Here is a 21,898-nt window from a genome sequence, read left to right on the forward strand (position 1 = left end):
ACAACATCTGGATCTCTCCTGCCCCACTGCACACATGCCACAATGCATGCATGTGATCATTTTTAAATGGATAAAAAACAGGGTGGAAGTTGAGAAAAACAGCTTTTGCATCCCACACCTTGTGACAGGGAAAGACCAGAAGCTCTCAGACTGGCTGAGCAGATAGTTTGAGTTGGCAACCAGGTCTGCACAACCTATTATATAATGTATTATTCTATCCTTTGCAATTCCATGGATCCGCTAATTAGATTAGGGTGCAATCCTATGCATGTTTAGACAGAAAAAAGCACTGCAGCATGCTGGAGTTGTAGGACTTTTTTCTGTCTGAACATGCATAGGATTGCACCCTTAATATATGTAAACTCTAATGCATTTCAGAAGGAGTTTCCATCTATAAATCTGCATTTACTGTTTTTATGGTCATCTGAAATTAAATTTAAATTAAATTTGATATACAATGCTTAATCTAAAAGATATAGGTTATGCTCTAATTCAGTGAGGCCAGGATTTTCTCCCTAATAAAACACTGTAAAACCAATTTCTAAAGCTTGTATACTAAAACCTGAAATATTTATATGATCTGAAGAGAAACCAACCTTTTATAAAAACTCATACATTCAAAAGGAACTAAGATGAAGAGGGCACAGATATGAATTTGTGTATTTTTCTATCCAGTGCACAATATAACATAGAGCATTCCAAGATTCTAGTTGAGATAGATAGATAGATAGATAGATAGATAGATAGATAGATAGATAGATAGATATGGCACTATATCTAAGAAGGAGAAGAAGAATCCTAAGCATTTGCTTGTACCAGAGTTACGTTACAATACAAACAAACAAAGCAAACAAAGCCCTCAATGAATCTTATAGCACCTAAAAGACTAACAGATGTATTATGGCATACGCTTCTATGGACTAGAACCCACTTCATCAGACACATGAAATGTAATCCTCAGTTGACAGGTATGTGACATGGATGTAAAGGAAAAAAATACAAGCTTGCATTAAATGGCAATGACATGCAGAAAGTATGGAGTTGTATTCAATTGGTGTCTCTCCACTAACAGAAGGTTCTTTGATCCCGTGGAGGTTTCCATCAGCAGAATGGGTGGGAGGCAATTTCAGCATCTCACCCGTATCCCTCCCATCCCAAAACCTGCTCTGGAGAGTTGGGGACCCTCAAGTGGGAAGTTGTGCAAGGGACTACAGAGGGGAGGGCAAATTATCAAAAATCACCTCCCTTCCTGTTCTGCTAATGGAATTCTTCACTGGCTCAAAGAGCTTTCCATCAGTGGAGGGACACCAGCTGGATACAACCCACAGTCTGTGACAATTCGATCTCACTTATTTCCACAACAAAACTTGTGATTAAAATCAAGCACAGTGTCTTAACTGGATTCTGCGTTGGGCTGTAGATTCATATAAGACTTTTGTTATCAGTAAGATAACTTTCTCATGGAACAAACCCTCAAAACCTTTATTTAAAAATCCAACAGATGACAACATTTGAAGGAAGTGGGAAATTGTGCTTCAGTCAAAGTTCAAATACATTGTTGGTTTAGGAATCTGCCGTAATTGTGCTTAAATAAATCATAGAAAAGGAAGGGCATGTCTACTAGAAATGTATTAACTACTTTAAAATTGGGCTAAGACTTTTGATTGAAAATCTATAAGCAAAACATTAAGCAACTTTTGCAATAAAAATGTAAAAAAGGAAAACTATGCTGGAACTTAAGGTGTTTTTTTAAAAAAATTAAGTACGATTTTTAAAAATAATATACAGATATTATAATTTAAAGATTAGTACAGTAACAGAGACCATAATGTAATGAATAATGATGGGATTTAGACCACAACAGTCACTGGCCCAGAGAGAAATAGCAATTATGCCTTTAGTAGCTTACCATAGCAGGGTTAAGAGATTTTTCTACATACAGCCGTTTGACCATTTTCAGTGAGTAAAAAGAACTAAGCTTGGCAACATCCATTGTTATTGTTTGGAATCCAAAAGGAACATCTTTGACATCTTCTAAATGAAGGCCCTGTTAACAAACAAGGTTCAGTTTAAACACTGTTTTCAGAAAAGTTCTCTGGAAATACAGATCTGCCAAGAACATAAGAAGAGCCATGCCGGATCACACCACTGACACATAGAGTCCAGCATTCTGTTCCTACAGTGGCCAGCCAGATGTCTATGGGAAGCCCACAAGAAGAGCATGAGAGCAACAACCCTCTCCCGCTGCTGTTCCCCAGCTACTGGTATTTAGAGGCTTGCTGGCTCTGACCCTGGAGGTAGCATCACATAGCCATTGATATCCTTGTCCTCCATGAATTTAACTTATCCCATCTTAAAGCTGTCTAAGTCAGTGGCCATCAGCACATCTTGTGGAATCGAATTTGATAGCTTAACTACAAGGTGTGTGGAGAAATGCTTCCTTTCGTCTGGCCTGAATCTTCCACTGCTGAGTTTCATTGGATGACTGAGTTTCAATGTTCTAGTATTGTAAGAGAGGAAGAAAAAACCTTTCTATTTACTTTCTCCAAACCATGCATAATTTTATGCATGTCTATCATGTGCCCCCTTGCTTGTTTTTTATCTAAACTAAACTGTGCCAAACACTGTAACTGTTCATTATTGGGAAGTTCCTCCAGCCATCTGATCAGTTCAGTTGCCCTTTTCTGCACTTTTTCTAGCCCTACAATATCCTTTCTGAGCTACAATGACCAGAGGTGTACATTGTATTTCAAGTGTGGTCACACCATAGATTTTTATAAAGGTATTATAATATTGGCAATTTTATTTTTAAACCCTTTCCTAATGATCCCTACCATGGAATTCACCTCTTTCACAGCTGCCACCCACTGGGTCAATATTTTCATTGAGCTATTCAACGTGAGCCCAAGATCCCTTTCCTGGCCAGTCACCACCAACTCAGACCCCATTAATATATAGCCCCAAGGCATCTCTTTGCACCTGACACTGACCCACACTTGCCATTTCAATGCACATTTGCCCAGTTTGGGGAGATCCTTTTGGAGCTCTCCACAATCCCTTCTTGTTCTTATGACCCCGAATAATTTAGTGCCATCTGCAAACTTGGCCACTCCAGTGTTCTTCCTTAACCGCAGATCATTTGCTAACTTACTTACAAGCTGATGGGGTCCATATATCCGGGCAAGATATCTTGGAATATCCAGGCAAGATAATTTGAGATCACGGTGCCTAGCTCCCTGTCCACAGGGAACGTGAGAACAGGGATGAAATCTTTTTTGCTGCACAATGGACAAGCATGGGCAAATTTAATTCAGGTGACTATCATATCTACTACTGTGGGCAAGAATCCCTTAGAAGAAATGGAGTAGCACTCATAGTCAACAAAAGGGTGGGAAAAGCAGTATAATCTGCTGGGGTACAATTTCAAAAACGACAGAATGATCTCAGTACGAATCCAAGGCAAACCATTCAACATCACAGTAATTCAAGTCTATGCCCCAACCACTGATGCCAAAGAAGCTGAGGTTGATCAGTTCTATGAAGACCTACAACACCTTCTAGAACTAACACCAAAAAAAGATGTCCTCTTCATCATAGGGGATTGGAATGCTAAAGTAGGAAGTCAAGGAATAACTGGGATAACAGGCAAGCATGGCCTTGGTGTACAAAATGAAGCAGGACAAAGGCTAATAGAGTTTTGCCAAGAGAACACGCTGATCATAGCAAACACTCTTTTCCAACAGCACAAGAAGTGACTCTACACATGGACATCACCACATGGTCAATATCGAAATCAGACTGATTCTGTACTTTGCAGCCAAAGATGGAGAAGCTCCATACAGTCAGTCAAAACAAGACCTGGAGCTGACTGTGGCTCAGATCATGAGCTGCTTCTTGCAAAATATTGGCTTAAATTGAAGAACGTAGGGAAAACCACTAAACCGTTCAGGTATGACCTAAATCATATCCCTGATGAATATACAGTGGAGGTGAGGAATAGATTTCAGGGATTAGACCTGATAGACAGAGTGCCTGAGGAACTGTGGACGGAGGTCCGTAACATTGTTCAGGAGGCAGCAATGAAATCCATCCCAAAGAAAAAGAAATGCAAGAAAGCCAAGTGGCTGTCTGATGAGGAAAGTAGCTGAGGAAAGAAGGGAAGCGAAAAGCAAGGGAGAAAGGGGAAGATATACCCAAGTGAATGTAGAGTTCCAGAGAATAGCAAGGAGAGACAAGAAGGCCTTCTTAAATGAACAATGCAAAGACATCGAGGAAAACAACAGAATGGGAAAGACTAGAAATCTCTTCAAGAAAATCGTAGATATCAAGGGAACGTTTTGTGCAAAGACGGGCATGATCAAGGACAAAGAAGGCAGGGACCTCACAGAAGCAGATGAGATTAAGAAGAGGTGGAAAGAATACACAGAAGAACTATACAGGAAAGATCTTAATGTCCCTGATAGCCATGATAGTGCAGTCACTGAACTTGAGCCGAACATCCTAGAGAGTGAAATCAAGTGGGTCTTAGGAAGCATTACTAACAACAAAGCTAGTGGAGATGACAGTATTCCAGCCGAGCTATTTAAAATCCTAAAAGATGACGTTGTTAAAGTGCTGCACTCAATATGCCAACAAATTTGGAACACTCAGCAATGGCCACAAGACTGGAAAAGGTCAGTTTACATTCCAATTCCAAAGAAGGGCAAAGCCAAAGAGTGTTCAGACTACCGTACAATTGCACTCATTTCACATGCCAGCAAGGTTATGCTCAAAATCCTACAAGCTAGGCTTCAGCAGCATGTGAACCGAGAACTACCAGAAGTACAAGCGGGGTTTCGAAGAGGCAGAGGAACTAGAGATCAAATTGCCAACATTCGCTGGATCATGGAGAAAGCAAGAGAATTCCAGAAAAACGTCTATTTCTGCTTCATTGACTACGCTAAAGCCTTTGATTGTGTGGATCACAACAAACTGTGGCAAATTCTTAAAGAGATTCTTAAAGGTGGTACCAGACCACCTTACCTGTCTCCTGAGAAACCTGTACGAGGGCCAAGAAGCAACAGTAAGAACCGGACACGGAACAACCGATTGGTTCAAAACTGGGAAAGGAGTACGACAAGGCTGTATATTGTCGCCCTGCTTATTTAACTTATATGCAGAGTACATCATGAGAAACGCTGGTTTGGATGAATCACAGCTTGGAATTAAGATTGCCGGGAGAATTATCAACAACCTCAGATACGCAGACGATACCACCCTAATGGCAGAAAGCGAAGAAGATCTAACAAGCCTCTTGTTGAGGGTGAAAGTGGAGAGTGCAAAAGCTGGTTTGAAACTCAACATTAAAAAAACGAAGATCATGGCATCTGGCCCCATCACTTCCTGGCATATAGAAGGGGAAGAAATGGAAGCAGTGACAGATTTTACTTTCTTGGGCTCCAAGATCACCGCAGATGGTGACTGTAGCCATGAAATTAAAAGACGCTTGCTCCTTGGGAGGAAAGCTATGGCAAACCGAGACAGCATAGTAAGAAGCAGAGACATCACCTTGCCGACAAAGGTCTGTATAATCAAAGCTATGGTTTTCCCAGTAGCAATGTATGGCTGTGATTGCTGGACTATAAGGAAAGCTGAGTGCCAAAGAATCAATGCTTTCGAACTGTGGTGCTGGAGAAGACTTACGAGTCCCCTGGACTGCAAGGAGATCAAATCAGTCAATCCTAAAGGAAATCAACCCTGACTGCTCATTGGAAGGACAGATACTGAAGCTGAAGCTCAAATATTTTGGCCACCTAATGCGAAGAGAAAACTCCCTGGAAAAGACCCTGATGCTGGGAAAGATTGAAGGCAAAAGGAGAAGGGGACGGCAGAGGATGAGATGGCTAGATAGCATCACCGATGCAATGAATATGAACTTGAGCACACTCCGGGAGAGAGCGCAGGACAGGAAGGCCTGGCGTGCTGTGGTCCATGGGGTCACGAAGAGTCAGACACGACTGAAGAACTGAACAACAACAATCCATTCAGGGCAAGGATAATGCATCCTTACTGGCTATATGGCGTTAAGGTATCACTGGATTTTTATGGGTTGGTTCCAGATTTAGTCATAGTTAGAGTAGACCAATTGAAATCATGGGACTTAAAGTTAGTAATGCCTATCTTAAGTGTCATTTATTTTAATGGGTCTACTCTAAGTAAGACTAAATGTGATCCCTGATTGGTTGAGATTACTCAGGAAAGGAAGGCAGTCTGGGGCAGTAGGAGGAAATGGTACCAAAACAGCAGCAGACAGGGGAAATAATGCTACAAAGGGCAGCTGCAGCAGCTGCAGCAGCTGCAGCAGCAACAACAACAGGTACACGGAATGGGTAATGTCTTTTAGGAAAGATTTTGAGTTCTCCAAACTCATTTTCTCCCAAACACTTTCACAGGCAAATATTTGCTGTAGCCCTATATCATCTGTCATTGTATACTCTTATGTTCCATTCAGTTGTTTCCTATCATATGTTTGAGAACCTTTGCTGTTGAGAGAGGCCAGCTTTCTTCCACCAAGCCCTACGTACCAAATGTACAAGACGACATTTGAATGTTGGATGCCGTCACTTACCTGTTTCATTTGGTTTGCCATGTCACCACTGGCAGCTTTATATGCAAGAGCCAGAGAGGTTGAAGTGCAAAGTGGAGCACAAATAATATTAGCAGTTTTGTCCTTTTCAGCTATTTTTTTGAATATATCAACTGCAAAAGCAGTGTTTGCAACTTGTATGGCATCCATTGCTGTGGTTCTGAAACAGAAAAGATACATTTATTAGTCAGCCAATCAATCTTATATATAAATGCCATTTTCTCATTACAGAGTTAAGTGAACTTAACCTATTCATGTCAACAGACTTAAATACACTAGTCTACACTGGATTGTGGCCTAGCAGCATAATCCTATGCATGTCTACTCAGAAGTAAGACCCACTGAGTTCAATGGGGCCTAATCCCAGATAAGTGTGTATAGGATTGCAGCCTCACTCTATTTTCATAGTTCTTTAAGCGTCGAAGCCTTCAGCCAAAGAAATTTATTTACTATACCGCCCAATAGCTGAAGCTCTCTGGGTGGTTCATAAAAATTAAAACCAAAAAGTACACAGTAAAACAATACAAAAAGATAAAAGCATTAAAACCACAATATAACAATACAACCAGGATAAAACCTAGCAGCAATGTAGAGATTTAAAATACAGATTTAAAACAGCAGCGCTAAAAGACTAGAAAGTTAAAATACTAAAATGCCTGGGAAAATAAAAAGGTCTTCTCCTGGCACCGGAGAATACAATGTAGGTGCCAGGCAAACCTCACCAAACAGCTCATTCCACAGCCAGGGTGCCACAGCAGATAAGGCCCTCTTCCTAGTAGCCACATGCCTCACTTCCTTTGGCAGGGGCTCATGGAGAAGGACTGCTGAGGATGATCTTAAGGTGTGGGCAGGCATATACGGGAGGAGACGATCCTTCAGATAACCTGGCCCCAAGCTGTTAAGGGCTTTGAATGTTAATACCAGCACTTTGAATTGGGCCCAGAAAAGTCACTTCTCCAATATGTTGAAGTCTCAGGAGCCTGTCATTGCAAGCAGGGAGAAATTGCCCAGAGAAGAAGAAAGGCAGCACAGTGTGGGGGTGGAAGCAATAACTGCACGACAGTTTGCTGGAATGGGGCAAAATTGTGGGGGTGGGATGCTCTCAGGGGGAGCCTTCAGATGCTGCATTTGAGAACTGAGGATTTTGACTTCTCAAGGCAAAAGTGTGCACATTGTGGAACAGGGGAGAGAGGAATAACTCCGCAGGTTGCTGGAACGTGGAGAAATTGTGGTGGGGGGATGCTCTCAAAGGGAGCCTATTATTTGTTCTCCATTCATAATAATGTAGTAGTAGGGGGGAGCCTGGACATGAATGAGGAAACAAGCCTCTCTCATTGGTTGAGCAGCCCCTGCCAGTTTGATGATGTTCAGTTCTACTCCCGCCACCCCACCCAGAAGTATGTTCCTTTCAAGCGCCGTGTGACCCCTGAAAACCAGATGTTAAAGGTATGGTATACTCAGCGTATCTTGCTTCATGTGTCCCTGATGAACCAAAGCTGATTCTATGAAAATACAGATAATACTCCAACACACTTCTCATTCAGGATTGGAGAATTCCAACACTTCTTGTTGTCAAGCAGATCCCCCCTACGTGACTGTGAAGTGGGGGAGGACAGATTGCAGTTGAGGGAGAGACTGAGAAAGATTCAGAGACATAGAGAGCTGCGTTGGGGACTCTATAACTTTCTCAGGAAGCTGGTTGTCTCAGAACCATTTTGCAGGGTACCCGATTGCTCCCCACCAGGCCCGATTGCTGCTCAGGCCTGATGATGTCGATGGATGTGGCCACGCCTACTGACATCATCGCCCTGGCCCCCCACCTTAGCCTTTCTCCATGCCTATGTCAGTGCTGGCCAAGCTCTTTCCCCTGGAGGAACCCAAGGAGGCTCAGCGGACTGGATGCAAAACCTCCACAAGTCAGATTAGGGCCACAGACTGGAGGTTCCCATCCCTGCTCTAAGAGATCTGATAGGAGAGCAGTGGGCATCTGTTGGAGTGTTTTAAGTTATGCCTCCATACCTAGGCTCAACCTGTACTTTTGTAAGGAAATGTAAATGTTATTGAACACAAATAAGCCTCCAGTGACCTCCTTTCCACAGGAAACCAAACCTGGGTAAGCGCTATGCCTCTTGATCCTCTCACCACTCAGCAAAGTGGGGGATAATTGTTTTGCTGGATTGTTGCCAAAGTGGGTAACAGTATTTAGTGACATTCACCCAAATGGTTTGGGCAAATGACTCATGCCACACTCTATGGAAAATTGAGGAATAAACATGGCAGCCAATCAACGTCACCTATTTGGGGTGGAGAACTGGATCTCAAAAACAGAATAATAGAATAGTAGGGTTGGAAGGGGCCTACAAGGCCATCGAGTCCAACCCCCTGCTCAATGCAGGAATCCAAGTAAGATAGCAAGTAATTGCTTAATTGAAATGGTACAGCACTGCTGCAAGGACTGTACCATATCAGTGTGTGGGACAAAGTTATTTGAAAGCCTTCCTGTCTGGAAATCATGGCCCACATGAAATCTTACCATGACAGAAAGAGGGCTGGGCTATAAACTTCCCTTCTGATGTGGTACATTTTCACATGGTGCATAGTTTTCCCATGGAAGTGTTTCTTAAATGATTCCTCCCAAGAACAGTGCTGTGTGTCACAGTCCCCATGCAAGGAGGGCTGTCACAGCTCGCTCTTTGGAATCAGCACTTCAAGGAAGAAATCTAAACAGTTTTCCGAATGGGCAAAGAATGAGGCATGTCAGAAGGCGACAGAAAGTGAGCAACAACAGATGGAAACAAACCATGCCAACGTGAGACGGATAAAGCGACAGTCAAAAAAGCCCCGTTTGTTTCAGTTGTACATTCAGCCAATTTTCCCCTCCTTAACCTTCCCCTGGGAAAGAAGCAGTGGTGTGAGGAGGGCTAGGACCTGTGCCATGGGAATGGTGACACTTAGCGGTAGACTTTGGAGCAGAATTTTAATATTGATTCTCAATGAAGCAATATCCGAAAATCACAGCCACTAAGCCATTAGTCACTGGGAACTCTCAGGTGGGGTGGAGTCAGGGAAAAACTGAAACATGGTGAAGGAAACTGCTCTACAAGCTCAGGCCACATTCTTTCTTCCCCACGCCAGGGAAATGTTAAGTCAGCATCTAACCAGTCGCCCACGGCGTAGCGGCATCCTTGAAGTACAGTTAGCTTGCGATCCCGCCCACATATTATTAAAATGTCTAGCATGAGACATTCTGCTTACTGAACTTTCTATTTGGAATTTCCTTAAGAAATCCTGATTAAATTAATTCCTAGGCCCTACTGATAAATCCATAATCTTCATGGCTGGTAAACTCGATACCAAACCCACCCACCCCCATGCACTGTTAAAATTATTGATAAAATAGCCAACAAACATATAATTTATCTGAAGGACTGTGTGAACAAAACATGGATAACAAGACATGGAGAGCTCTTAGTCTGGACCTCAACTTTTAGAATTCATTTTAGGGGGGTTTCATGTGTTCTAATTTAAAGTCCAGAAGTTCCCCAGCCACCCTACATTTCTTTGCGATGCGTGATGAGTTTGAGGTATGCAGATAAACACTGCGTACATCTATTGCCACAACAGTTTGTACATAGAGATCACTTCTGTGTATACCACTTGTTCATAGCATGAGAAAGTCTACATACCCAGCTCCCCTGAAAGTTGTCATGCTAGTATAGAATAGGATTTCTTTATATACAGAGCAGTTCTAAAGTCCTTGAGGAGTACTAGAAAGAAATAATAGATTTTAGCTATTTGAGACAGAAGGAAAGGGTGCATGGCATTATAAAGTTTAACTCTCAAAGGGTTGTTTGCACCCTTTACCCTTCAATCTTATCTTCCATATTACTGGATCTAATGCTCAATCCTGGTGTTTTTTTTTAATGTAGGTGTTTGATTTGGTGGACTCGGGTTTCTATTTTTCACCTTCAATTCTGACAGATCTTGAAGTACAGTGGTGTAAACCAGGGGTCCCCAATGCGGCACCCGTAGGTGCCATAGCACCTGCAGTGACCTAACAGCAGCCATGAAGCTCTCCACTCTCTGCCCCTTTCAAAAGTTTATTTTTAATAAAAGAAATCTTGAAAAACAGAGTGCCAGGTTCTCCTTCCTGTCCCTGAACCTGACACTGATCAGCTGTTCAGTGGGCAGGAAGAGAAGGAAAGAGTTGTTTCCTGGCCCATCCAGTCTTCTTCTATCCACACAGACTGAAAGGTCTCTCTGTCTGATGCACAAAACATGGGGGTCGGCATTTACATCTTGAAAATGCTATAAGCACAAGCTCATGGCCATAAACTGACAGAAAATGAAGTTTCTTAATACTGCAAGGTCCTGCTGTCCTTGGACGGTTGCAAAAAGAAGGGATCAATGACTTATAACTCCCAGATGTGGCTCTAGGATATGGATGGGAGGGGTATCGACTCCCTCCAGTGACTCCGTGGCAACCTCTCAGCCTCCCTCCCTCTCCTGTTGTTTGCAAGCTCGGTGAGGTGCATCTACTGCTGCACTTGCCTGGGCTATTTTGATGCCCTGGACATTCCATGGCTTCCTGGGCTCATACTGAGCATGTGCGTCAGCTGCACATGCTCAATAAAGCCCGTTCAGCAGGCACTGAGGCAGGGCGTTCAGAAGAACTCTCTTCCTCACTGTCGAAAGGAAGAGCCATGGACTGGCCTGGACTGGCCCTCCTGTGCTTGCGAAGAACCCAGCTTTTTACTCCAAGCCGGGGCATCCACAGGGGCATGCGTATCAGGAGCTTGTTTTAAAGAAAGAGTAGCACTGCATGGGGAAGCAGGCCCCCACAGTTTCTGACTCACTAAACCCATCCCAGAGACTATGTATTGTGGCTTGCCAGGTTCTTTGACAACTTGCCTGTTTTTGCAATCCCAAGAGGGCAGCAAGAAATACAGGAAGTTTATTGAGCTGTTGGTGGGCTGCAATGGCCACATGTTGTGCAGTAAAACATCCTTGGCCAGGACTCACATTACTCCAGGAGCGTGTGATCCATACCAGCATCATTCCTTCATGTGGTGTCATGGTAATTTGAAACATCCTGGACCACAAGGGAGAAGCATACGTGGCAGCTCCCCGCCCCACCATGCTAGCATCATCAACTCTGCTTAAGGATGGGGAGGAGCCACAGCATGGCCTTCTCCTGTGTAGGACTTCTCATATTATACCACCAGCACAGGACGGAGTGCTGTTATTATGGCTCCTACACCACCAGGATAATTGGAGTACCATGCCTTAATGCATATTCATTCATTTGGTACACTTATATTAGCCTTCTACAACCTGGTGGGAGTTGAAGTCCAAAACACCTGGAGAGCACCAGGTTGCAGAAGGCTGACTTATATCCCACCTTTGTTCCGGGACAGAACAGAACACAAGGCTGCATACATGGCATTCAGAGTATAGGTGTGCACCAAAAAGGAGACTAGACTCAGACCTCAGTTTGGCACTTCAGAAAATGGCCTGAATTGGCTTGGGCTGATTCAGAGGCCATCCACTTCGACTTGGATCCAAATCTGAATCTTGAATGGGGAATCCAAATCTTCATGCTTCCCATTGGGTATCATTGGAAATCAATAAGTGGTTATAACATGGGGGGGTTACATTAGTCAGAACTGAGTGAAATTTACAGGCATAATAGCCTCTTATAAGGGAATTAAGGCTGCCAAATTGCAGACAAATAGTTTTGTGCTATGTGCCCTTAAGTTTTGCTTTTAAAAAAGAAAAAGAGAACTGATAATAATGTTTTAGTTTTTTATTTCATGGAAGAATTGAATTAAATTTGCAGCAATAGTTGCTCCTTCTGAGGGGATCATGCCTACCAAGTGTCAGATGAATAGATGCAGGGCACATTCTGCCAGAACAGCCATTACACTTTGGGGGTTTCCGCACACAAAAATGCATAGGGATGGTGGAGAATTCTTCCACGGACTCCAGTGAGGCCGGAGCAATCCCCCCCGCCACCCCGTGAAGTCCCCACGGACCGGATCCTACCTGCCTCCAGTGGTCCGGATCTGGCTGCTGTTGGCCGCTGCTCCAGTGTGTGGCTGCGAATGGCATCCTGCGTAGGGGATGCCATTTGTGTCGCTGCTTTAGCCGTGATAGGCTACGCAAATATTTACGTAACCTATCATGGCTAAAGCAGCGACGCAAATGGCGTCCCCTATGCAGAACACCATTTGCGTCCGCAGCAGCCCGGCTGCGGATCGGCCTGGCTGGTGGCTCTGCGGACACACTGCAGAGCCGACCGGGGAGGATTCCGGCGGGGGGAGGAACAGATCACCTCCCCCCACGTCTAGGATTCTGGGGAGAGGACTGGATTGCCTCCCTCCCCTGCAGACCCCAGTGGAGCAAGGTAAGTGGGGTTTTGTACACCCCTAAAAATGCACTTATCCCCCTATGGGTTTTTGTGTGTGTGTGGGCAATTGTTACAAAAATTACATATAGCATAGAGATGGCCCTAGTTAAGAAACCCGTAACATTTCAGAAGGATAGGTGCAGCATTTTTTTGTGGAAGGTTAGTGTTCAAATTGGGGGGGTGATGGGTTTTTGGCAATTTGCATGAAAATAGTATAAGTCATAGGGGTGTTCTTAAGCAAGAAACCTGCAAAATTTCAGAAGGATAGGTGCAGGGGCTAGGGAGTTATGTTGAATGAAAAGCAGTTTAAGACTATTTTGTGTTCTCCTCAATTGGCACCAAAGTTACAGAAAGTGCAGTAGGACACAGTGGATGATGGAGCACACAGCAGTAGAGACGGAAGGACTTGAATGTCCAGCATTCTCCAAGCAAGCATCCGATGCTGCACCCTCCCAGGTCCCACAGACTCCACCAAACCTCTTGTAAGGTTCCTGCTCCTGGGAGAGACAGATCGAGCAAAGAGCTGTGATACATTACTTCAACATCCCACCCCCAAAGCACTGAGACTGGAGAACTAAAACGATTTAGTTTGATTAGACGTTACAGTTGCTCATTACATAACTACACCCCCTCCTCCCACCCTGGTGTTTTCCTTGTTTGGAGAACTTGGGGAGAAATGTATCAAATTTTGGAGAAATCCCTCCAAATCCTGAATCTTCAGGAGTCCTCAGATTCCAGTTCAGTCCACTTTGGAGGAGCCCCACTTTGATTCAGACATCTCCTGAATCTGTCTGGATCAGCCTGATTCAGTTTGGGATTCATCTGAAGTCAAAACCACACTCCTATTTCAGAGGTGGGTGCCCATCCAGGTCCCGAATTGCTTAGTTTAGCAAAGTTGCTGCACTATGGTCCTTCAGGGCATTCCCGGGCACCACTGACTTGGTGTCCTACAAGTTCATTTTCTATCAGCCCTAACCACCCATAACTGACCTGGATCATTTCTGGATCTTCTTGAAAATTAGGTGATCAGAATCATTTTGCCTTCAGAAAACCCTGAATTTACTGGTGGAGACTTAACAGAGCAGCACATGGGCTCACAGCCTCAGCTTGCCTGGCTACTTTTTGGGTGCTGAGAAGGCATGGTGGTGGGACATGTAACTCAATGTCATGAGGTGGCTCGATCTGATGCCATCACTTAACTCAGCCTTCCCCAACCTGCTGTCCTCCAAATGTGTTGGACTGCAATTCCCATCATTCCCAGCCAGCATGGTGCCCTCCAAATATGTTGGACTGCAATGCCCATCATTCCAGCCAGCATGGTGCCCTCCAAATGTATTGGACTGCAACTCCCATTATTCCCCACCAGTGTGGCTATAGCTGGGAATGATGGGAATTGCAGTCCAACACATTTGGAGGGCACCAGGTTGGGGAAGGCTGTCTTAAGTGGACTGTTTCCAAGTGGAAGATCTAGGAGACTCTTCATTAAGATTTCACACTGATCCTTTTGTTGGCAAATCCATTTGAGATGTAAAAAGAAGCCAAATCATCAGGAAGGAGTAGGTGGGATGCCCATATCTAGCTATATATACACAAAGAGCTTTTCTTCATGAGGCATTTACTGTACACTAATGATTCCTTACTCATGGTTGTTTACGGATTCTTTAGACAATGACATGATCCTCCCTTTTCGCTTCTCTTTTTAAAGAGCATTTTCCTTACCTTTTTTTAGAGTGGGAGAAATGGGTTATTATTTCTGATGGCGAAAGAAAAGGTATTTTCCTACTTTTGTATTTGTGCTATTCTGCTATATCATGGTGCTACCTACAGGTTATGTAGCAGAAAAGAAGGAAATGGAAAGTTATTTTGTGTAGAGCTCAGATCTCAGTTCTGTGACAAAACCAGAAGTAGATACAGCGATTAACAGCCTCATGTAGAAAAGCTAAAATTAAGAGCCTGGCTGTGCATTTATTCTGAGAGGTAAATATTGAGTCCTATATGGCAGGGATGAGGAACGTGCAGCCCTCAAGACGTTGGTGGACTCAACTCCCATCATCCCTATGCTGGCTAGGGCTGATGGGAATTGCACTCCAACAACATCTCGAGGGCCACAAGTTGCCCACCCCTGCTATATGGGGAATATTTAAAAGAGTATATCTTTGAAGAAGAGAATAAAAGCTGAAGAGGAAAATAATTATTTTCCCCCTCCTGTGATTCAAATTCCACCTACACACAGAGGGCTCCTTCACACAGAGCTTGTATCCTGCGACTGGGATTGCTCCTTCACGGAAGTTTGTGGGCTCTTTACATGACGCTGTGACCCTGCCGTGACCCTCCAGGGCATCTCCTGCACTAAATACCCTTTGTTCAGTTTTTAAATCGATCGTAAATAATGAGCTATCAAATTACGCTCATTGGGTTCCGCTTCAGTTTCCTCCATGAAAAGAGTTAAAGTGGCAAGAAGAGGAGCGAGATCAATGACCGATAATGGCAGACTCAGATACAGGGAGAAGGAAGGGAAAAGGGGTGGGGGAAAGGAAGCAAAAGGGAGTCAGTTGTGATCCTGCATTTAAAACGGAAGCAGAAAGCCCCATTTTAAATGCAGGATTTTAGGCTGGTGTAGAGATGCCCAGAGAAAGAAACAGTTTTGGCTCCTACCAGCCTCAGACTCTTACTGGCTTCCCTTCCCCATGCTGGAAGCTCCTTAGGAAAAACAAAGGAGCGGGACGGGGGGGGGGGGGGGCTCAAGGCATGTGGCAGATGACCTGCTGAGGTAATCCCTAAATCCTTCCCTCCCTCTTTCATTGCATAAAGCAGGGATGGGGCCTTCCATATGTTATTAGACTGCCGCTTCCATCATCCCTCACCATTGGTTATGCTGGCTAAGGCTGGTGGGAGTTGCAGTCCAACAACATCTGGAAGGCCACATCCCTTGTATAAAGAACCAATCCATTTGGGTGAACAGCAACACTAGCCCATCATGGGGTCTATTTATTTGTAATGTCCTATGTTTAGAAAAGCATTGAAAGGGAGCAATCCTAACCATGTTGAGAGTGAGGGTTAGTTTTAGTGTCCTCCTAGCTCCAAGGAACAAGCATGAGTCATTTGATTAATAGCACTGGAACAGCTGCATCAGAGATACACACCCATGTGGAAAATTTTACCTGAGATGGAGTCTCTTCTAGAAATCTCATAGTCTATGGGTGCTTCCAGATGGACGGCTCCTAGCACTACCAATCAAAAGCCATTATCCACCTATTCTGTCTTTCCCTCCTTAATGGATTTTTTTGTGGTAAAATGGAAGAAATGTGGGAAAACTTGAGAGGGTTACAAGTGCAAGATATCATTGCCTGGAACCCCTGTGAAATTCCATGAATTATAGCATGATAAAAGCCTCATTTGGAAGCAGCAACTATCATAAAAACACAAACATGAACAAAAAGTGGAGTCAGTTGGATATGTACAGTCTGCTGGATAAGTAAGTTTATCATACTTGTACCACAATAGAAGGTATGATTTGCTTAGAAACTCCCCACTGTCAGAAAAAATACATTCTGGGTCCTCAGTCAATATTATTACTTCAGGTACAGTCACAAAGTTAGCTAAATATTCTTGCAAACTGACAAAGAAGCTGCAGAAAAGCAACAAAAACCATTGACTTTAACAACACCATTTCCTGAATGAGGTTGTGTTGTACGGAAAAGGTTTCCCATATTTTACAGTGGTTCAGCTTCTCCTACAAAGCTTTGCCTACCTCTTCCCTCTCTTCTTCCTTCAAACCCAGTGGACATTTTACAAGTAAAACTCGGCTCTTGCTAGACTAAGGTGCGTTAAAAAAAACAACTCAACACTTACCTCCCTGTGCAGTGGCCCCACTCACTGAACTGAGAATAAATGCTGAAATAAGCACAGCCCAAAGAACTGGTGTTACTGGTGACACTACAGAGCAAGAAGAATGCACTAGTTCACCTGAACCTTAACACCACTCCCTCTTTTGCGGTTGCTCTCTCTTTCTCTTAATCATCCCCCTTGGCAATTTACCCATGATAGAAAAAGGGATTGCAGCTGAACTTGCCAAATATAAAGCTCCAAAATGCCCATAACATGCTCCAGCAGGAAGCAGCCATCTTATAAGGGCTCCCTTTTTTCTCAGGAGAATTTTGCAAAGAGGTCTTTGGGGAGGCAAACCCATACACAATCCGAAAACTATGAAATTAACAGAGATGTTGCCATTGCCTTTGACAGGAGCAAGACTATGCCCTAAAGAAAAAGCTTATTGCTGTAAGCCACTTTGGGAGGGCTTCTGCCCTGAAAGCCAGCCAAGAAATAAATAAATAAATAAATAAATAAGAAGCACCAGTGAAACAAATAGGATTATTCCACTTTCAATCCAGCTTGGTAATGATTCTATGATCAGGTAATGCAGTCAGAAACTAATGCATGCTGAGAGCTATTAGGTTGACAGATTATCTCAGGTTCACATGTATCATAGTCATCTGATCATGGATCTCCTATGTCATGTGTGGTCTGGCCTTCAGAAAATGAAGAGTTACGAAATACATCACCCTTATGCGCAGAAACTCGTAAAAGCAAAGGATGATGTCTCTAGGAGTGAATATCCCCATGCTAGATACAAAACTGCAACTATTCCAATGACAGGAACCGTTAGACTGGAGATCTGGCATTGCATGAAAATTGTAGCCCTAAAAACAGTTTCATCATTTAGTTTTCAGGCCAGCTAATGCCCTGCTACTCCCCAGAAACAGCTAGAGTGGTTTGTTCCAGCATGTTGTGAAATCATTCTTTTCTCCCTAAATGCACTTTAGGATATAATATTAATTCAATGGGACTATCCTAAAATAACACAGTACTTACACTCCACTCTATTCCACTAACACTGTCTGCAACTAATCCCTGGACAGCTGTACCAGGCAAAAATTGGTACCAATTCACTATAAGCCGACCAGTGTTGAAGACTGGATCCCACTGGACACTCTTCGCTTGTTGCCTGTAGCATCAAGTGCAAAAAACTGTATGTGTGAAGCACCCATTACAGCTTAATCACCACTGATATAATTTAATTATCATCTAGTATCAAATCAAGTCCAGTACTTCACACTGGAGACAGTTCATGCATTTTGCCAGAGAGTCATCATAAATGGTCAAGCATTGACATCATGTTTGAAATTAACTAGCTTTAAAGTTCAATCCCATGCATGTTTAGACAGAAAAAAAGTCCTACAACTCTCAGCATTCTCCAGACAGCATGGCTGGCTGGGGAATGCTGACAGTTGAGTGACTCTTTCCTGTCTAAACATGTATAGGATTGCACCCTTAAGAACAAAGGTGGCCAAGACATTTTGGTGCTGTAGGCAGAAAATGCAAATGGTAACCCCCATTTCATGGTGGTAACAACAACAACAACAAAGATTAACAACAATTGAATAATTGACCATTTGGTTCCCTTTAATTGTAACCCAAAATCTGACATTATTTCTCAAATAGGAACCAAAATCTGAAATTATTTCTCAAATGGGATCCAACCTACCCAACAGTAGGGCCCTGTCTGCCCAACAATAATTCCAGTCAGGCTTCCTGAATACCTGGGTTGAATTGACATGGCTGCAACATGATGCAATCAGAGTGGAAGGACAATTATATTGGGCTCCCCATCACATCAACACATTGATTACTGCAGTGGCTGTCCTGTATAATGCAGGGGTGCACAACCTTTTTGGCTCTGAGGGCCACATGTGTTGCTGGCTTGGGAGTCAGGGGCCACACACATACACCCATGTGCACATGCACATACAAATCCCAGCAGTCTGTATGAGGATCTCTGGACAGCCTTCTCTCCACCCCTTCCCCAAGCAACAGATCTCTTTTCCTTGCTGGTAGTAGGGAGTGGAGAGTACAGGTGGTGGGAAATTTAGGGAGGGTGGATCAGGGCATCATTGGAGGGGCACAGTAAAGGCCTTAGGGGGGGGACAGGTTGTGCACCCCTGATACAATGGGTGGAAGGAGATTTAGGGAGAGTAACTGTGTATCAAACCATATGTGATTATGTCTCCAGAGTACTTGCATTTCTGGTTATTTGGAGGTATAAAAAAGTAACCACAACAAATGCTCTTAATTTTGATTTTGAATATATCCAAGAAAACCTCACCATGTCCAAAGCCAGTGAACCCTCAGTGGCACCCCTGCAGTTGGTCCCTATCTGGCTTTGACTGAGCTGAGAAAGACAGCAGAGACCAGGAGCCAATCTACACAAGTAATTTAGCATGGAGGGGGAACAGTTTGATGTCTTTTGCGACACATGAGGTTGTTGCCAATCTGCAACCAACCAGCAGTTTACCTCTTGACAAGCTGCATTTTTGGAAAGGCCTTTTTCTCTGTCGGTTCCACAGTAGTGTGCTCCATCCCCTGCACATTAAATCCTGGGCGTGCCTCTGTGACATGGCTGTGACCTGCCAGTGACATGGTCAGGGTGTGCGGCGGCTCCTTCCCCGCTCCCCACTCCCTCTTTTTCCCCATTTGCAGTAGGGCTGCTTTCACAATAAGTAGCCTCCTTTTCCCGTTCTTAGTATCTGTAGCCCTGTTTCATTCACAATAGTGGAGCAGCCAGTTTATATGTAGTAGACAATAAAGAATAAAAAGAGCAGAAGGAGAAAAGGCAGGCAGCCGCTATTTCGCAGCGGCGATACACCTGCAACTTTGCAGTCACGTGATGCACCTACAACTAAGGAATACACTAAGGGGAAGGAGAAAGGGCGGCCAGTACAGCAAAGGAGCATGGACAGGGCTGGGAACAAGGAGTCGCGCTGGGTCACCCCTTCACAGTTATGCAGCAGTTTGCCTTTTCCATTCGCAAATAGCAGCCTCTGATTCATTCATGTCTCCCCTTCCGAATAGTCCCTGTGTGTGTGATTTTCCTGCATGTTGGTGGGGAGAAAGAGGAGGCTTAGTTCCAGTCAGGGAAGTGGAGAGAACAGCAGTAGCCCCGACTACTGACTCCAGAGAGCTAGTAGAGGGAAGCAATTCCAGCCCTTTCCCTCCATGCAGGATCTAGGCACCTCCTGTCTGCCCACCCGTTGGTCTGTCCCCGGGCTTCAATATTGCTGGTTCACAGTTAGTGGATGTGATGGGGAGAGGTGCAAGGTGAACTATCTGACATTACTAATCTCTTCCGTCAAACTTCCCTGAGCAGTGAAGCATGGAGAGGGGCGGGAGCAAGCAGCATCTATGGGGTTGATGATGTTCACTTCTACTTGTGGGATTCCACCCATTCAACCGCAAAGTCAGGCAGATTAAAGTGCAGTTTGACCTGTGAAAAATGGGTTTCAAGGTTATGCTTATTCTGCATTTTTTGCTTCATGTGGTCCTGACAGACCAAAGCCGATTTCATGAATATCTACATTAAACATGGTGGTGTTTTAATCTTTTTATTCTTTTACTGTCTTATATTTTGTGTTCACCACTCCGAAATCTGTTTTAGATATGAAGCGGTATACAAATATTGTACATATATAAAAATAAACAAACATGAAAGCACTTCACATTTGTTGCCATGTAGATCCAGCCCAGCTCCAATCATATGCGGAGTTGAGTAACATGGGCTTCGGGAGCAATCCTATGGCCGTTAGACAGCAGCTAGACAGCCATAGGATATGCTGTTTTCTGGGACCCAACCTCAGAGCCCATCCTCCGAGGTCGGTTCCCAGAAAACTGATTTCCCCCCACGTCCGCACTGCCTTGGAGGCAGCGCGGAGACACCCCGTCCTCTGCACTCGCAAGAGGCGCGCTGAGCGGCTGAAAAGGGACAGGGCTGGGAGCATTCTGGGGCGGGGATAGCGGATCTGCCTGTACGACACACCCTATGTGTCATACAGCAGCCTGCTCTCCCACTCGCCCCCCCACACACAGCTAGACAGCCAAAAACAGCTGTCTAGCTGAAAAAGCAGGGCAGGAGAGGCATGGAGGGAACGATCCCCCCGTGCTTCTCCGGCCCTGTTTTGGATAGGCGGTCACCTCCAAGTTCGGAAGCAGCCACCTATCTAGATAGGATTGCGCCCTTAGGGATGTCTAACTCTGCAGGAGATCAGGTAGCATGCTAACTTGCTGGAGAAGGCCTGTTGAAATGAGTATCAGGTATTGGCACCCACAGAACTAGAGTCTGACTCCTTTAATGACCCAGTCCTCTAGAAGGTTAAATGCACCCTATACCCATTGAAATAACTGGTCACAGGCATACCTAACTGCATAGAATTGGATTGTAAGGACACCTGGTTATAAGGAGAGCTTCCCAACTTTTCAAGTTCCTGTGCGTGTTTCTTTGACCCTTATTGGTTCTTTTTCTGGCTTTCCTAATAGATTGATTGGGAGCTATGTATAAACTGCTCAAGCACCTAGTCTTAAACGGTCTGCAGGGACTGAAGGTCCTGCATCTTAATGCTTTTCATCTCCTTCCTGGTGTAATCAGAGCTTCGATTATGGAAAAGGGAGTGACAGACAACCTCGAAACTGCTGTAGTTAGGCCCTTGCTAAGGATAATGGGCACCAGTTTACCATTCAGCAAATGGCCATTTCCAACTTCTCCTGTTTATGTAAGACAGTATCACAGATGATCACTTTGCAAATCGCCAGTTGAAATAGTATCTTAAGTTAGATCTTCCAGGAGCCTTTGATATGGCTGGTTGTGTGTTGCAGGTGACAGAGATGCACAGCCTGACATGTGTTCAACATATTGCTCTACAGTGATTTATAGGTTTTGTATATTGAAAAGAAATATCTGTGAGATATGAACTTATTAAAATAATAATCATCTTCCTGGGTTGTATGACTACCTTTGTAACTGATGAAAGCACAGT

The 21,898-nt window shown here is 44.1% G+C and overlaps 1 protein-coding gene across 1 annotated transcript in view; it reads right to left on the reverse strand.

Moving 5' to 3' along the window:
* The window catches only part of SERPINB5 (serpin family B member 5), a 30,838-nt gene extending 13,917 nt beyond the window's left edge, over positions 1-16,921 (reverse strand). Inside the window, exons 1-3 of the mRNA XM_084848131.1 lie at positions 16,887-16,921; positions 6,608-6,785; positions 1,910-2,047 (exon numbers count right to left, since the gene is read on the reverse strand). Coding sequence (XP_084704257.1) covers positions 1,910-2,047; positions 6,608-6,775 — 306 coding nt within the window. The 5' untranslated portion in view covers positions 6,776-6,785; positions 16,887-16,921. The remainder of the gene's footprint in view (positions 1-1,909; positions 2,048-6,607; positions 6,786-16,886) is intronic.
* Positions 16,922-21,898: the final 4,977 nt, after the last annotated feature.

The sequence above is a fragment of the Heloderma suspectum genome, chromosome 4 (assembly GCF_057233095.1).
Source record: "Heloderma suspectum isolate Gila_16-S chromosome 4, 16-S_ref, whole genome shotgun sequence".
In the NCBI taxonomy this organism is placed as follows: Eukaryota; Metazoa; Chordata; class Lepidosauria; order Squamata; family Helodermatidae; genus Heloderma; species Heloderma suspectum.